The 16,860-nt window shown below is 39.5% G+C and overlaps 1 protein-coding gene across 3 annotated transcripts in view; it reads right to left on the bottom strand.

Annotated features, from left to right (window-relative positions):
* The window catches only part of Ap2b1 (adaptor related protein complex 2 subunit beta 1), a 99,114-nt gene that overhangs the window by 61,292 nt on the left and 20,962 nt on the right, over positions 1–16,860 (bottom strand). For all 3 annotated transcript variants that reach the window (XM_028772353.1, XM_028772354.1, XM_028772355.1), the window contains 6 exons: positions 16,279–16,524; positions 7,216–7,406; positions 4,699–4,920; positions 3,811–3,931; positions 3,595–3,690; positions 964–1,079 (listed from right to left, as the gene is read on the bottom strand). In XM_028772353.1, the coding sequence (XP_028628186.1) occupies positions 964–1,079; positions 3,595–3,690; positions 3,811–3,931; positions 4,699–4,920; positions 7,216–7,406; positions 16,279–16,524 (992 nt within the window). The remainder of the gene's footprint in view (positions 1–963; positions 1,080–3,594; positions 3,691–3,810; positions 3,932–4,698; positions 4,921–7,215; positions 7,407–16,278; positions 16,525–16,860) is intronic.

The following is a 16,860-nucleotide window of genomic DNA, read 5'->3' as shown; positions in this document are numbered from 1 at the left end:
CCCCAAGTATCTGCCCTATTCCTACTTATTAAGCCAGACTTTTGACTATTTTCTTGAAATTAAACTGTCATAACCCCTTGTTTACACAAGTTTTACACATTTCTCTATTGATCATAATTTTTTTCTTAACCTATAACAAAACAGTTTAGAAACCCAATCCTTCACTTTTGGAGGAAGTTCATTAAAAGGTGGTGGTCCTCTTTCTAAACATAACACTTCTCAAAACAAAACAAACAACGTCACAACAAAAACCCAAATCCCGCATGAATTCTGGACTGTGCATCTCAGAATCAAAGTATTTTTGTTTTGTAAACTAAAAGGCTCCAATCTGAAAACTCTGTGATGTAAAACTATTCTTGTGGGAGAAGTTACAACACTTCAGCAGAGGCCAGAAGGAGTAACTTATTGAATATATTCTGCTGTTTCCCACAAGGCAGTGGGCCCATGTAAAGTAAACAGCGTGGCTGTTGGTGCCCTGTGTTTTTTTTTTTTTTTAAAGAAGAATGGTCTCATGAGTCATCTATCACATTAATACTATTCTGAGAGAATAAAGTACATAATCATTTGTCTGTCATAAAGCGAGTGTGTCCAGACAACTAGGAATAAATAAATAAATGGCGACTCTGACAACAATTTGATATGTTTGACTTCCTCTACGCCCATAGGCAGCAGATGCTTAAGCTGAGCCTCGTTTCTACAGAAAGAATAAAGCAGCTGCATGCGGTGGCTCATACCTGTACTTCCAGCACATGTGGCCAACCATAAAACTCCATTCCCATCTTTAAACGAGATGTTTTAGTGTCTGTCTGCTACCCACTTATGTAACTCTGACTTTTCATTAAAAAGATCTACTATCACCAGTTATATTAAAAATAATAATTCTTACCGAGTCAATTTCAAAGTGTCTTACTTATACGTTTCCCAAATGATTTGAGAAAGAAGATTACATGAATTTTGACATACTTGTTGGGGTATTTTCGGAAGATGTCCCTGATGACAACAATTGCCTCTTGAACCACATAATTTACTTTGGTCTGGATTAGATCAAGCAGTGTGCTTACACAGCGTTCTGCTGATTGCTAGGGAGAGAAACATCAAAACTTAAGTCAATGCAATAACACTATCTCAACACAAAAAAGAAAAAAAAAAGAAACCATTCAAGTACATTGACTAAGTCAGACAGGGCACTGAGCTTTCTGCTAAAGCTATAAGAGTGCGAGAGGCTACATTATACAATGTATATCAACACTAAAATTCTAGGAATATACCAGATTTTATTCATTAGAAAACAGACTGAAAAAGGTTTGGGTTTGGGTGTTTTGCTCGGAGTAAACCTAGGGCCTTCACAGGCTACAAGAGCTCTACCATTGAGCTATATCTCTATTTTCCACATAATTCTGTTAAATTAGTAAACATTAACCTGGATAACTGGAAAAACAAAAATAGGGAGGGTATGAGGAAAGAAAGGTAATTAAAGAACACATTAAAATTGGGGACCCTTACTGAAATTCTTATAGGGTGTTTTTTGGTGTTTCTTTACTGGTCTCTCTCCCTCCCTCCCTCTCATTCTTCTCTGTGCTGTGTGTGCGCGCACTCTGCCCTGGGTGCTGAAATCTGAGCTCCAGTTCTCATGACAAATCAGCAAACACTCTTAACCACTGAATCATCTCTTTGGACCCTGCACAGTGTATTTTTAAACCTCCTACAAATTTTGTATGGATTTACAAATATAAATTTTTCTTTCAGTTATCTATGGCTCAAAATATCCTAGAAGAGTTTGTTTATTGTTTTTTTTTTGAGATAGAGTTTTTCTGTGTAGTCCTGGCTGTCCTGGAACGTGCTCTGTAGATCAGGCTGGCCTCAAACTCAGAGATCTGCCTACCTCTGCTTCCCAAGTGCTGGATTAAAGGCATGTGCCACCAAATCTGGCTTCTATTCATCTTTTATTAATTGAATATATAACACAAACTGATGAAAATAGATTTCTTTTTTTTTTAAAGCTTTTTATCTTTATTTTATTATTTTATGTATTCACCATTACTCTCTTCAGAAACACCAATAGAGGGCATCAGACCCCATTGCAGATGGTTGTGAGCCACCATGTGGTTGCTGGGAATTGAACTCAGGACCTCTGGAAGAGCAGCCAGCGCTCTTAACCTCTGAGCCAGCTCTCCAGCCCCCGAAAATAGATTTCTTGATACTGTAATTTTTTTTTAAAGGACAGGATTGTGAGAAAAGTCCCCAAATTTCAATGATAAATCTAAACAATTATCCCTCTGAACTATTACAGGTCACTAAATCATGTGTCTCTTGTCAGGATTCAAAAGGAAGCACACAACATCATCTAAAACTTTTGACTCTCACAAGCCTCCAGATTTAGTTATCTAAAAGGGATGGAGGTGTGAGATAAGTAGAATCACTAAGATACAAGTCCAATCTAGACTCTGAGAAAGTCTATAACTCTAAAAAGAAATCAATAAGTGGTACTGTATTAGCGCCAGCCAGATGGATCATCGGATAAACGCACTGGCCATCAAGCCTAATGACCTGAGATTGATCCCCGGGAGCCTCATGGTGGAAGGAATCAATTCCTACAAATTGTCCTCTGACCTCCACATATGCACCTTGGCATGTTGCCTCCTCAAACAGTATATATATATCTCATCAAAAAAGTTAAAATCAAAACAAAATACAACACATAAGAACACATATTAGCAGGGCGGTGGTGGTGCACGCCTTTAATCCCAGCACTTGGGAGGCAGAGGCAGGCGGATTTCTGAGTTGGAGGCCAGCCTGGTCTACAGAGTGAGTTCCAGGACAGCCAGGGCTACACAGAGAAACCCTGTCTCAAAAAAACCAAAAAAAAAAAAAAAAGAACACATATTAACCAAAAGCAACGTATAGAAGATAAAACAAAAATAAAAGCCAAGTATAGTAGCTCATAACTAGAATTCTACATTTGGGAGAGTGAGGCCAAGGGAATCTGAGTTTTGAGGCTATACAGTAAGACCCTGTCTTAAAAAATAAAACCAGCAAGCACCCCAAAATGCTTGAGGGAAAGGGAGCATGTTGAAAAGATAAAAATCTACAACTAAAAAGTCAATAAATAATAACAAAATTATTTATAGATATGAAAGTATCAAAAGAAAAATCAAATACAAAAAAGTTAAAAGTCATACTTTTTGGGAAGTAGGTATAGGTAAAGAAGGTAAAGAACCAGGGATAGTGACATTTTGTTAAAAATTCTTTAATCCGAGCCTGAGAAGGCTTAGGGATTAAGAGCAATGGCTGTTCTTCCAGAGGACCTGGGTTAGAGTCCTACACCCACATGATACTTTATAATCTACCATCTAAACTCTAGTTCAGGGGGGAGGGGACGAAACCCCCTTCTGGCCTACACAAGTAGTTGGCACACACAAGGTGTTGACATAATGCAGACAAAACATCCATATACATTAAATTAATTTTTAAAAATTATTTAACTCATTAAGTACATGCTTTATTTTATCTTGATAAACTTTAATGTATACACACTGTAAAATAATGAACCCTCAGAATCTCAGCTGTGTGATCTCGTCTCCTGTGGAGACTTACCTCCACTTTGATGGCACACCGTCCAATGGCCCTCACAGCTTTGCGAACAAAGTCCACATCAACTTCAGTGGCATATTCCTTCAGCTCCGCCAGAACCTGTCAAATATCCAAGCAGTGGCTAAGCCTTAAAGTGTTTCAACAGTGATCCAACAGCCTTCTGAATGCCAGAGCTTCAGCTCTAAGGCAGCACAAACTTAGGACGGCTTAAGGTCTGACCTGAGCAATGTTGGCTTGGGATGCAAGACGAATCATGATGTCTAACTTCTCTAGTTTAACATAGATCGGATCATTGTACTTCACAAAGAAGACCTTGATTTCCTGCTTCAAGATTTCAGGCCTGTGATACACAAAACACAAGAAAGGAAGATGATGGAATGTATTTACTGACATATCCTCCTCAGCCTGTATTAAAACCAAGTCAGTCTTTCTGCCTGCCCTCTTCAGGGGGAAAAAATCCTCATGTCCTGCCTAAGCCTCTATTGTGCCTCCCTCCCACACCGGTTATAGCAGTCGCACTACTATATAATAACATTTTTTTGTTTCCACAGAGAAGAGCTGGGTGTCAAGCTCAGCACTTAGCACATCCTGGACAAGTGTCTGTTATGAGCTGCACTCTCAGCCCATCTACCCGCATCCAGTCCATTTGGCATCTGGTTTGCACCCTTTATAATATGAGGGGGGGTGTTACCACGGAGAACTGCGGAGGAAGAACAACCCAATTCTCAACTACAACTTTCCACGGGGAGCACATCCAAAAGAAGCACTTACAAAAGCAAGCTGGCTGGAAGCGGTGCTGCCACCTTTAATCCCAGCACTTGGGAGGTAGGGGCAGGAGGATTTCTGTGAGATGGAGGTCAGCCTAGTCTACAAAAAAACAAAACACAAACAAGCAAAACAAAACAGCCCACAACAAACAAAACTGCAACACACTGTTACTATGGAAAGAACAGTAATAGCTGTAAAAGGGTACTACTGGGCAAGTGCTACTGTAACATCCCACTGCCACACAGTAAAGAACCAAAGAGCACAGTCTATGGAGTATTTATATGAAGCTTCATTTGAAGATCACAAACATTTAAAAATCACCAACTCACTATTTCCCACCTTTTCTGGACAATTAGGTTGATGTTCCTCAGGGCGACATACTGCACTTCTGGCTCCCCAGACAGCAAAGTGACAAGTGGAGGCGCTAACTTCTTTAGCAGCATATTGTAGTAGTCCGAGTCCTTGGGTAACAATTCTAGAAACTTCATTAGGACTTTTACTGCTGAAAGCACCACTGCAGAGTTAGCATGGGATAGCCGAGGCGTTACTCGCTCACAGATGCTGGGGGCAGAAAGGGAAAATCAGCATCCAGGATTATGGTACCTTTGCTTGATTCATTCTATGAAGTAATGCTCCAGAGTTCCATGGGCCGAGTATTAATAAACCAAAGATTCAGTTAAAAAGGTCAAAGCTCCATGCTTAGGTCAAAATGGGATCCAACACCGCAGAAGCCTCATGCCCAGCCAACTACAGGCCAAGCAGGGGCCCCAGTAGACTCTAGAAGCCAGCAACAGGGAGATCCAAACCAGAAGGAAACTAGCAATCCCTGACACCTGCACTCACACCAGCTTCCTTCTTGTTTTTAGTTCTCTTGTCTCCCCACATAACATTAGAGCTCCCTGCCTCACAGCTCATCTCTACCCAACCTACAGAAAGTCAAATCAAGCATCCTAAAAATTAATCATGGCAAAAGGTGTCAACCACCTGGGAGCTGGGGAAGAAATAGGGAGGCAGGAAAAGCTACACAACCTCTTGCTTTCAGGCTAGTAAGAAAGACTCAGAAACAGATAAAGGTTTGGCTTTGTTTAGGTTTGGTTTTTAGTATCAGAATATTATTGCAATGTTCACCCAATTCTTCTTCTACTCCCTCCTACCCAAGCTTAGACTCTTGTTCACACATGCAGTGTTCTCTGAAATCAACCTAACTTTGCTAGCTCTTGGGCAACATCCCGAGTTAAGGATACAAGATAAGTGTCTGCTTACTCTCTTCCTCTGGCCCCGTGGCTGACTCCTGACTTCTGCCAAGCCTTTAAAACAAGGTTCACACTCTTACAGAGGATTTCTTGATTATTGCCTTTTTAAAAAGTATAATTTCAGAAAATAAAGTGAAATCTTGCTGGGTGTGGTGTGCACAACTCCAATTCTAGCTCATGGGAAGCAGTGGCAGATGGATCTCTGAGTTAGAGGCCATAGAATACCAAATAGTTTGAGGCCAGCCATGGCTACATAGTGAGATCCTGTCTCAATGAACAAACAAACAAACAAACAAACAAACAAAACAAATACAGAGGCAGGAGGATCACAAGTTTATGGCCAGCTCATGCTACACAGCAGACCCTGATTTAAAATAAACAAAAACTATGGGATGGAGGGCATTCTCTTTATAATCTTACTCTAAAATACATGCCATTTCTTAGAGCCTTACATTATCTGTTAGCAGTAATGAAATATGGCCTATTATATATTGTATTGAATATCTATATTGTATATACTCCTACTCCCACTCTTTAGAATAAATGATGCAGGAGGACCATGATTTTTTGTCTGTTCACTGTTCAATCCCAACCTAGGACAGAGCCTAGGACATAGAATGGGCTTTAAGAAATATTTGCTGAATTAATTATTAATTTAGTGAATTTATGAGTGTAATATCAATGGCCAACAGAAAATAAAATTCTTGGAAAAGTTCTCTCCAGAATATAAATGTATTTTCAATGATGGAAAGAAGCTACTAGTAGCATTTGGTAAGTCCAGAAGGAATTACTTCCCAGACAAGTGAAGAGAACTTACATTCTAGTAGCTTGGAAATCAGCTTCAGCCAGGCAAGGAAGGTTCTTATCTACCATAATTAAAATATGTCAACTTTAATGAAGAGTCAGCAATTCTTCAGAAGTACTTTGCCTAGTAAAGTGCTTTTAAATACAACATGCTCAATTTAAAAATTGGTGGGAACCTCAACTTTGTAAAAGTGAAATATATATATATATATACACACACACACACACACACACACACACACACACACACATATGTGTGTGTGTTAATGACACTCAATAATAAAGTTCTGACAAAGAAAATTTGCAACATGTAAGTGGTAAAGGGCTGAGCAGAACAATTAAGACATGTTCTCAAAAGCCTTAAATGTAGTCTAATATGACTTCTATATACAATGGCAAGACACATAAATGCTGCGGACTTTAATATACTTATCCTTGTAGTAAATTATAGGTATTGTTCAGCTCAATAATTAGTATGACGAATCTTAACAGAATAGACAGTGTGTTATTATAAGAACACATATTCATAATTTTTTATTCACTAAATGACTGGGACTTGAGAGACAGGCAACAACATGAGGGAGGCTTTAGCAGTAGTATTCACAGAAACAACTCAAGTATTTTCTGTGTGGTTTAGCAGTTAGTGTTCCTAAGTCCAGTGAGAAAATATAGTAGGGATGGCAATGTCCCCCTAAATTTCTGTCTTCCTCAATCTGACAGCCTCTCATACTAAGAGCAGACATTGAACATTATTTGGTCAGGCAAGACCATTAGCTGATACCCACACAGACAGACTGACCTCTGAGCTTCCCGGTCATCTTTAGGGTTGTAATTAGACAGGCAGTCCAGGATGAAAATCTGGCCCCATTCAGTGCACTCATTCAGGGCTGTGAGCAGCTTATTGATATTCTGAGGGTTCAGATCAAGTAAGTTGCTGTTTGGGTGAGACTCACTGATCTCAGACAATGCTGCTACAGCATTAGCCACCACCTGGGAAAGAATCAGAGAATGACACTGATATACTCAGAAAAACCAAAGTCTGACATACAAACAACCTTCTAGGATCACCTCACAGATCTCAAGTCACTCCTGAGCACTTTACCCAGTTAGACAGAAATAGACGGGCTGCTTTCAACACAGGTACTGAGCCAGCGATGATAGCATTTACAGCTTCCAAGTAGTCAGGCATTCCAGAATTAAAGTAATTCATATATTAGCAGAGTGATTCACAGATGATCCACACCTGAAACATTCACCACTGCAGCAACACTCAAAACTGTCATGTCACTAAAATCAAGACACATCAACAGCTATAAAAAATGAAGCTAACTTGGGTGTTAGCTCATACCTCTAATCCCAGGTCAAGTTTAGGGCTCTCATGAATTAGCTACAAAGTAAGCTCCAGACCAGCCTGGACTACAGAGAACTCACAAAAAGACAAAAACATTAAAAAGTAAAATCTCAATGAATACTTTGCATTATGTAACAGAAAAATCTAGGCCAAATTATACATGCATGTGGACAAGAGGGAGGCAAAACTCAATTATTCAATATTACTGCACAGCATAGAGTAAGGTAAAGGAACTTGAAACCAGAGTTCATCAGTACGCAATGCTATGGGAACACACACTCTTTTACCATGCAGCTTGATCATCTGAAAAATCAGGGAAATTTTAATTTACTTCTTAGATTAATTTTAGCTTGAGAGTACAAGTCCAATAACGTCATGTATTAAGAAACCTTCTTTGGGGCGGGGGGAGGGTGTGCAAGGCTAGATGGTTCAGTGGTTAAGAACACTGGCTGCTCTTTCAGAAAACCCAGGTTCAGGTTCATTTCCCAATACTCACACAGCAGCTCACAATCATCTGTAACTCTAGTTCTGGGGGAACTGACACCCTCACATAAATGCACATAAAATTAATTATTAAAAAAAAACAAAACATGTTTACAGGGCTGGAGAGAGGGCTCAGTGGTTAAGAGTATGGCTGCTCTTCCAGAGAATACTGGTTCAATTCCCAGGATCCACATGGCAGCCCACAGTTATCTGTAACTTCAGTTGCAGGGGGCATGACACCCTCATACAGACATATATCCAGGCAAAATACCAATGCACAAAAAATAAAAATAAATTAAATCATTAAAAAAAAAGAAAAAATAATTTTTAAAATTTCCATGTTAGGCATGATGGTGGCACATGCCTTTAATCCTAGTAATTCAGAGGCAGAGGCAGGTGTCTTGAGTTTGAAGCCAGCCTGGTCTACTGAGTAAGCTCCAGAGCAGTCAGTCAGGGCTATACAGAGTAACCTTGTCGCAAAAACTCAGAATCATAAAGCCTATACAAATTTAAGGTAATAATTACTATAATTCACAAGTAAAAATTGCACTTTTTTGCCCCTAAATCTCTAAAACTGGAGTGCATTTATAATCAATCATTTCATTTCTTTCTGGGCAGACATGCTTTGCCTGTATGTACATCTGTACACCATGTGCCCTTGAAGGCCAGAGGAAGTACTGGGTCCCCTGGAAATGTGGTTGATAAGAACTGAACTTGTGTCCTCTAGAAGATCAACAATGGCTCTTAATAGTTAAGCCACTTCTCCAGCCTCCAATAACCCTCACTTTAGTGGAAGATGCTTTTCATAAGGATACAGAAACTAAGCTGGGCGGTGATGGCGCATGCCTTTAATCCCAGCACTTGGGAGGCAGAGGCAGGCGGATTTCTGAGTTCGAGAGTTCGAGGCTAGCCTGGTCTACAGAGTGAGTTCCAGGACAGCCAGGGCTACACAGAGAAACCTTGTCTCGAAAAACCAAACCAAAAAAAAAAAAGAAACTAATCACATATATTATAGTTAATGAAATTCTACGTTCAATGAAATGTGGTTTTCAAATACATCCTTTCTTTGAGATAGTAAGGGAAAAAACTGCTATCCTGGACGAGAAAAATACACTCGTACCTTGATTCACTGATATGGGAATTGTGCAGCAACAAAACAAGATCAATATTTTAAAGCAAAATTATAGACTATTTCTAATATAACTGACATTTAAGGTTATTTTAAAATTTCAAAAGCACTCATAAACAAACACCATAATGGAAATACTACCTTATGGCTCTGCATAGGTATGTTTGAAAGTATATTTTACAGCAACGATCAGATGTTAAGATTAGCATGATAAGGTTGACTATAAATATTTTATAAGCTGAATGATAGGTATCAAGAAGCAAGCTTCAATGATTATATACTTTAAAAAAATCCTTCAAGAACCTTAATTCATAATTGATTCCTATTAAAGTCTCTAGCAAAAGCTTGAGAAACTGAGTTTTACAGTTAAGTTAGCAAGAGAAAAACATAATGGCTAACACCTAGGTATCAGTTTTATTGACCACATTGACAAGGTATTCTACAGAGTATACTAACCATGAAAGTAAACACAGAAAGCAAGTATCTAAGAGACAGTGTTTTAATACACGATATAATTTAGCAATATTCATCATTAGGTAGAAGATAAGAATGTCAGAAACAGAATTCCCTTGGGTTATAATTTGGTGATCAGAACAAAAACGTCTCAGATGAAAAGAATCAGACTTATTTAATAAATATTATTAAACACTGTTGCCTCAAAACAAATCAGACCTACTATATCACATGTGACAACACAACACACATGAGCTTCTTCTCAAATGCCTTTGCTCACTCCATATTCATGCATGACCTTCAGTAACACTGGAATGCATAAGGAATAAGATAATGCCTGTGACCCTAGCACAGGAGATGGAGGCAGGAGGATCAGTGGTTCAAAGTCATCGTCAGTCATGTAAGAAGTTTGAGGCTGTTCTGGGATACATGAGACCCTGTCTGAAAACAAACAACAGCAGCAGCCCCCAAGCAAAAATAATCATTCCCAGATACTTCACAGGCAGGGGAAACATTTTATTTTATTTTCTATGCATAGCATGCTTGATTAACTTTATTTTAGAATAAAAAAAATCAAATTGTCCGTATGTTGATTTTTGACAGCTCTGTCAAAGCATCCAATCTTGGTTATCAGTCTAAAACAAACTTCCTACCATAATAACCATTTCTGTTAATGTATCCCCGTGTCCGTGTGTCTGTGTGTGTGTGTCTGTGTGTGTGTCTGTGTGTGTGTGTGTGTGTGTGTATGTGTGTGCGCGTGTGCGCTGTTTAAAGTTAAATACAAGTTTGGTAATAGAATGTGTAGAAAACATGAGCACTAGCCCTCCTTTAATCCCAGCACTTGGGAGGCAGAGGCAGGTGGATTTCTGAGTTGGAGGCCAGCCTGGTCTACAGAGTGAGTTCCAGAACAGCCAGGGCTACACGGAGAAACCCTGTCTTGAAAAAAAAAAAAAAAAAAAAAACAAAAAAGGAAATTAAAGCAAGTATGCAGCTAATGAAGTGTAAGCTCTGAGGCTTAAATAGGCAATGTATAATTGTTATCATATTAAAACAAGAGCAAATACTGAAGAGTCAGTCTAATAATAATATACAGAAAGATCAGATCAGAGGACCCTGTTGAACAAAGCCTGAGGGAGGAAGATGCCACTGGTCAAGTCACCAACCAAGTGACAGAGCGGATGAGCCACTCACTCATTTCCCACCCTGCAGCAGACTTCCTGTCCTCTAAAGCTCCCCAAGGCTGCTTCTATCCCTCCACTGTCATCTGCTAAGCAATTCAGGCTCTTGGGTTTCCAGAAATCACCCAAGGCAGGTCCAAGATGGAGTGTTTTATATTTTCATGGTTGGTAAATTGTGCTTCTCACACTGTAATGAACTTGAAGTCTGTTATGCTGCATCTGGGTAAGTGGGCAGCTGGTGTTCCCCAGGACTGTTTCTTGTCAAAGTTTCTACTATCTGTATTTCTTTGAAATTGTGTACAATGGTGCCTGTTTTAGAAAATAAAATTTAAAGATAAAGTGGTTAAGTTAAGAGTTCCCTTCTTCCCAAAGAACCTTCTCCAAAGAATAATACATCAGTGTAGGGACTTAGGGAAAAGGCCCCAAGAGCAAGCTCAATCCTAGCAGCAAACACGCTAGCATCTCCACAGTGACGCAAAGGTGCTCCCTTACTCACAGTCGCACTGTGAAATCAGAACTGTTAAGACAAGTCTAATATTTCCTCCCTAGGAATTATCCTTTATCTTAAAAAAATAGAGAGCATATTTAAAAAAAAAAAAGACCTTAAGGAAGATTCTCAAATAGTAAATTTATAGCCAAGTGTGGTAATACACACCTGTAATCCCAGCATTTATGATGTAAGGGCAAGAAAACCAGAAATTCGGAGCTGGCCTTAAGGAGCCCTTGTCTTAAAAAAACAAAGTAGGAAAGGAAAGAAAACTTATAAACTGGGAAACTGAGCTTTCTTGATACACAAACTGATTTACAAAACGTTGGCATCTAGGGCTAGAGAGACGACTGACTTAGTAGTTAATGGGCTGTTCTTCCAGAGAACCTGGGTTAGATTGCCAGCACTCAAAAGGGTGTTCACAATCACACCTTCTTTTGGCTTTCAAGAGAGTGCACAAATGCACAAACACACACACACACACACACGGAGGAGAGAACACGTGGAGGCAGAAGCAGGCAGATCCTTGTGAGCTCAAGGCCAGCCTGGTCTACAGAATGAGTTCCAGGCCAGTCAAGGCTACACAAAAAAAAAAAATCCTGTCTTAAAAAGCAAAACAAAACAAAACGGTCTTTCTATGTAGCTGTAGCTGAACTGGAACTGTCTATACAGATGAAGGTGGTCTCAAACTCAGAAATCTACCTATCTCTGCTTCCCAAGTGCTTAAAGATGAGCATTAACCAGGCCTGGTCTAATTTTTTTATATAAAAATTGTTTTATTTGTAAGTGTGTGTGTGTCCTGGGGGTCCTCAGAAGCAAGAATGGGGTGTGGGAGTCCCTAAGCTGGAGGTCATACCACACATAACACATAGCTTAGTCCCTAAGCTATGTCATAACAAGCAGTTATGACATAGATGCTGCTGAACTTGGAAGAGCAGTACACACTCGTAACCACTGAGCGCCCTCTAGCCTGTACACTCTCATCTCTTGAAGGCAGTATCACTCATTTTCAGAAGAGGAAACAGTAAGATTAAGCAGCGTTAGCATAGAGCCAATATTAAACAGACAAGGAGCTTTTAGCTCAAAGCTAGCCTTTCCTGTCAGCTAGGACACTGCAAGTCAGCTTTAAATACAGCAGTGAAACTACAGGAAAATGAGGTGAGTACTAACCCCAAAAATGACAGAAGAGAAAAAGACGTCCTGTTATTACTTGTAAGAAGGCACATCAATGCTAGTCTCAAAACTGACATAACTCCAAAGGTTGTCAGCTCTTGACTGACATTTTAGTCTCATATCAAAAGATTCTGAAGTCATTTCTGCAAATGTTCTGCTGCTTCCTCTCTAAGAAGCCCTTCTGAACTGAGGACTGTAAGAACACTGTGGTAGGATCCCTCAAAGTACTCAAGCCCTTTAAGACAACGGCTCTGTCAGTGCAGTGCTGCCACCTTGTGGGACAGCCTGATAAAAAGTGGAACAAAATCACTCAAGCAACAAATAAGAACTCATACCCATCTTTAGAGAAAAAAGACAGATACTTCATAGTGACAATGTACAAATAATTAAAGACTTTTATGTATTCAAAATCTATACTATTTTAAAAAAATAAAAATGAAACAGACCTAAGAGTGTGGGGTATGCATACATTTAATTCTTTACATATATCCATGAAGGTAGTGGTCATGAAAAGGTTTGGGCTCAGAACCAGGCTGGAATCCTGGGTGTGGCACAACTAGCTGCATCACACTGAGACAGTTGAGTCTTAAACTGTAACAAGGAACAGCTTCTACTTCAGACATGAAAACTACGTGAAATTATTTTACAGAAAAACATCTACCATTGTGCCTAGCATACAGGCATTACAAATTAAATTTCTCTTTCCAAGCTGAAGCTTCTCTAAGTGTTGAGCTGGTACTTGAGCACTCTGACACTGGACCTCTGATGTTACTGGCCACTTGTGCACTTGGTCTACCTGTAACTGGCATCTGATCTGGAAAACTAGGGTGCCGATTCTAGCATTTTACTTAAGGTTACTTTTCAGTAATTGTAAGACTATGTTTAAGATTAAAAAGTAGAGGATACAGGTAGGGTAAAAAGTAGGGGTTCCAGATCAGAAGGTGGCATCTGTGTGTGTTTACTGGCTACTTAAGGATGCCTCTTTCAACTCTGCACTCTGGGCTCCTTTGCAGCAGGTAACCTGAACAGCACCAGAGAAAAGGGCATTACTACTGAGACATCTCCCAAGAAGGCAGGTTTCTGTTTAGCAAGGAGTTGCCACATTTGGTCTTTAATGCTGACACATGCTCTAGGTAAGGTCTGAATAAACAGACAGGAAAATGGTCTAGTGGGTCATGAAGATAAAGATCCCAGTGGGAGAGAGACTACCCAGCATGTTTCGAGTTTCTCAGAAACCTACCAAGGAACCATAACTATTTTTTTTGAAAATCTCCTCAAACATATTTTAAAAATCTCTCCAGATCAAATATGTTGCTATAAAAACAAGCTAAAAAGTGTGACCAACAGTTAGGAGTGATAGCAATCGCAGCACTCATGAGGCCGAGAGAGAGAGACGGACAGTTCACAGCTGACCGAGGCCACATAGAAAATTCCAACACAATCCAACTGTGCACTGAAAACAAACAACGACGACAATTCTCAGGAACATCGGTTTGCTATACATAATGATATATTAAAACTTGAATAGAAACCAGCCAGCAATGCCTTCAATGCCAGGCAACGAAGGGGAAATAAGTAGGATTAGAATATACTGATAAGTTATTGAATCTGGCAATGATAAATAAAGTCCATTATTATATTTGCTGAAAAAGCATTATGCTCTACATAAAAACATGAGACCTTTCCTCTGCAGAGGAACCTTAGAACACAGCAGGCAAGCTAGGCAAGCATGCTCTCAGATGATCTGACAGACATCTTCCAGGGTTACCCAGATTTCAAACCCCACCCTCCCACTCCAAAAACCAACAAACAAAAAACCTGACTGCTGAGCTTCCAGTCCTTACACCCTAAAGTTCAATAGGTTTCCTAAGGAAGAATTTACATGAGTATAGATGTTCCTTTTCCCCTTCCACCTAGAATTACTTGTAGGAGTTAAAATTTATTTTTTGTCTCAACCCATTCTTAGCTCCACTGAATATTTAATAGGTTTCCTCAGGGTACATGATATTCTGCCTGCTTAGTTGGTGCTTAGATGACAGGTACTTGATCCTTGAAACCCACATGGAGGGAGAAGAGACCCACAGCACACCATGGCATACATGTACCTCAATTCACACAAACACACACAGGGATGCATGCACACACACCTCAACACACACATTCCCACACCCCTCCCCAAATTAATTAATTAAAAAAAATCAAAAACTAGTATTGCCATATAGCCTCAACTATAGGGAATCTTTTTAAAAGGGTGCCAGGTAGTGCTGCTTGGGTGAGTAAGCAAAAAATGAAATTCACCAAAAACAAAACAAAAAAACAGTGCCTGGGTGTGGTGGTGCACACCTTTAATCCTAGAAGAGGCAGGTGGATCTCTGTGACTTTGAGGCCAGCCTGGTCTACAACTCCCAGTTCAGGACAACCAGAGCTACACAGAGAAACCCTATCTTGAAAAATTAAAAGAAGGGGAGGGAGTTCATCTTCTAATCCATCTGACGATACTTTACCAGAAGTCATTGTCCTTCTACATCTGTCTAATCCTACAAAGTTGCTAAAAATTCCTGACTCAGCACAGCCTGTACCCTTAAAAGTGTAAGATATAAGCTTCAACCTTTGACTTTCTGCTATACTAGAAGGATGATAAAGTGAAAGCCATGGAAAGATGAACAAGTAACACTTGTTTTTTTGCCAGGAAAAGATGATACAAATTCTAACTCTATTTATAAAAATTCAACAAAAATAATTTAATGTTACTCACTATCTCTTAGTATAATTTATCTTCAAAGAAGTATTGTACCAGACAAAAATTACTGTGCTGTGGTGACCATGCCTATCCTGAGGCAAGACAGCAAAACCTTGTCTCAAAAAAAAGGTCAAAGAAGTCAAGTGGTGGCATATACCTATAATCCCAGCACTTGAGAGACAGGGGCAAGAAAATAGGAGTTCAAGGCCAGCTACATAACAAGTTAGAAGCCATCCTACCTAAATACATGAAACCTTATTTCAACACACAGAGGCAAGGATGTTGGGGGATGTATTTTTAAAAAGTGGGCAATAATCCTCCTTGTTCTTAGTACCAATCACTCAATTTAAAAATGAGTTTAATTTAGTAATCATTTGGGATCCAATCTCCTTTTACCATATGAACAAACTTTAAGATGTCAAGAAGGAAATAAACTCACACCCTGACGCTGGAATGCAGCTCAGAAACAGTGTACTTACAAAAGGCTTTGGGTTTAATCCTTAGCACCAACAAAACCAAATAAATGCAAAACTAAAAATTATGTTATGTCTGGCTGCTAAGTACATAGAACATAATCATTTTCTACCCTAGAGTTCTTTGAGAGTTCATTACAATAGTTGGTCAATAAAGATTACTTTGATCCAGTTTTATTTTCAAAGAAGAAATTACCACAAACAACTACATGAAAAAACTAATTCTAAAAACAAAATCACCTAAGGATATGAAGTATATAATCTATACATTACAGAAAACTATTTCTCACAACTATGCTGTAGTCAATGTCTCCAAGACAAAAACGTGTGTTAAGCATGCCTTGGAAAGGGTTCTTTTTAAATGCATCTCTCTTTGTAAAAGCACAAAGTATTACCATTGGGTTTGAATCTGCTATGAGATCCCGCAGAGAATCCAGAAATCCCTGGTCTTCCACCATCTGGGCATTGATATCATGGAGTTTTGCCACGCACACTGCTGCCGTTTTCCGAACATAGGGGTCTTCGTCCTTCAAGCACTTGCGGAGGGGTTCACAGAGATACTCTGTGATCTTGTCCACCCTGATGCATCCCATGGTTCTAACTGCCAAGGCTCGAATCAAAGGATTGGGATCTTCACAATCCTACCAAAAAAAAAAAAAAAGCCAACCACACGAAAACAAGGTGATTACAAGTTAACATTCCAGCTGACATAAACCACAAGCTTCTAGTATATTCTACATGAGAATCCAGTCTCTCATGCTATTTCGTCCTTTCCTAAAGGTCTTAGTTGCTTACTCAAGAACCTAGAAGGAAAAAAAAAAATTTTTTTAAAGAAACTTCTCATGGCTAGAGAGGTGGCCCAAAGGTTAAGAGCACTTGTTCTTGAAGACATTCCAAGCAGCCACACACCAGCTCATAAACACCCATAACTCCAGTTCTAGGAGAGCTGATGCCCTCGTCTGATCTCCATGGGCACC

Source organism: Grammomys surdaster, unplaced genomic scaffold, assembly GCF_004785775.1.
Source record: "Grammomys surdaster isolate TR1022 unplaced genomic scaffold, NIH_TR_1.0 213, whole genome shotgun sequence".
Classification (NCBI taxonomy): Eukaryota; Metazoa; Chordata; class Mammalia; order Rodentia; family Muridae; genus Grammomys; species Grammomys surdaster.
Note: the sequence above shows the minus strand (reverse complement) of the source record. Positions and strands in the feature narration are given on the sequence as shown.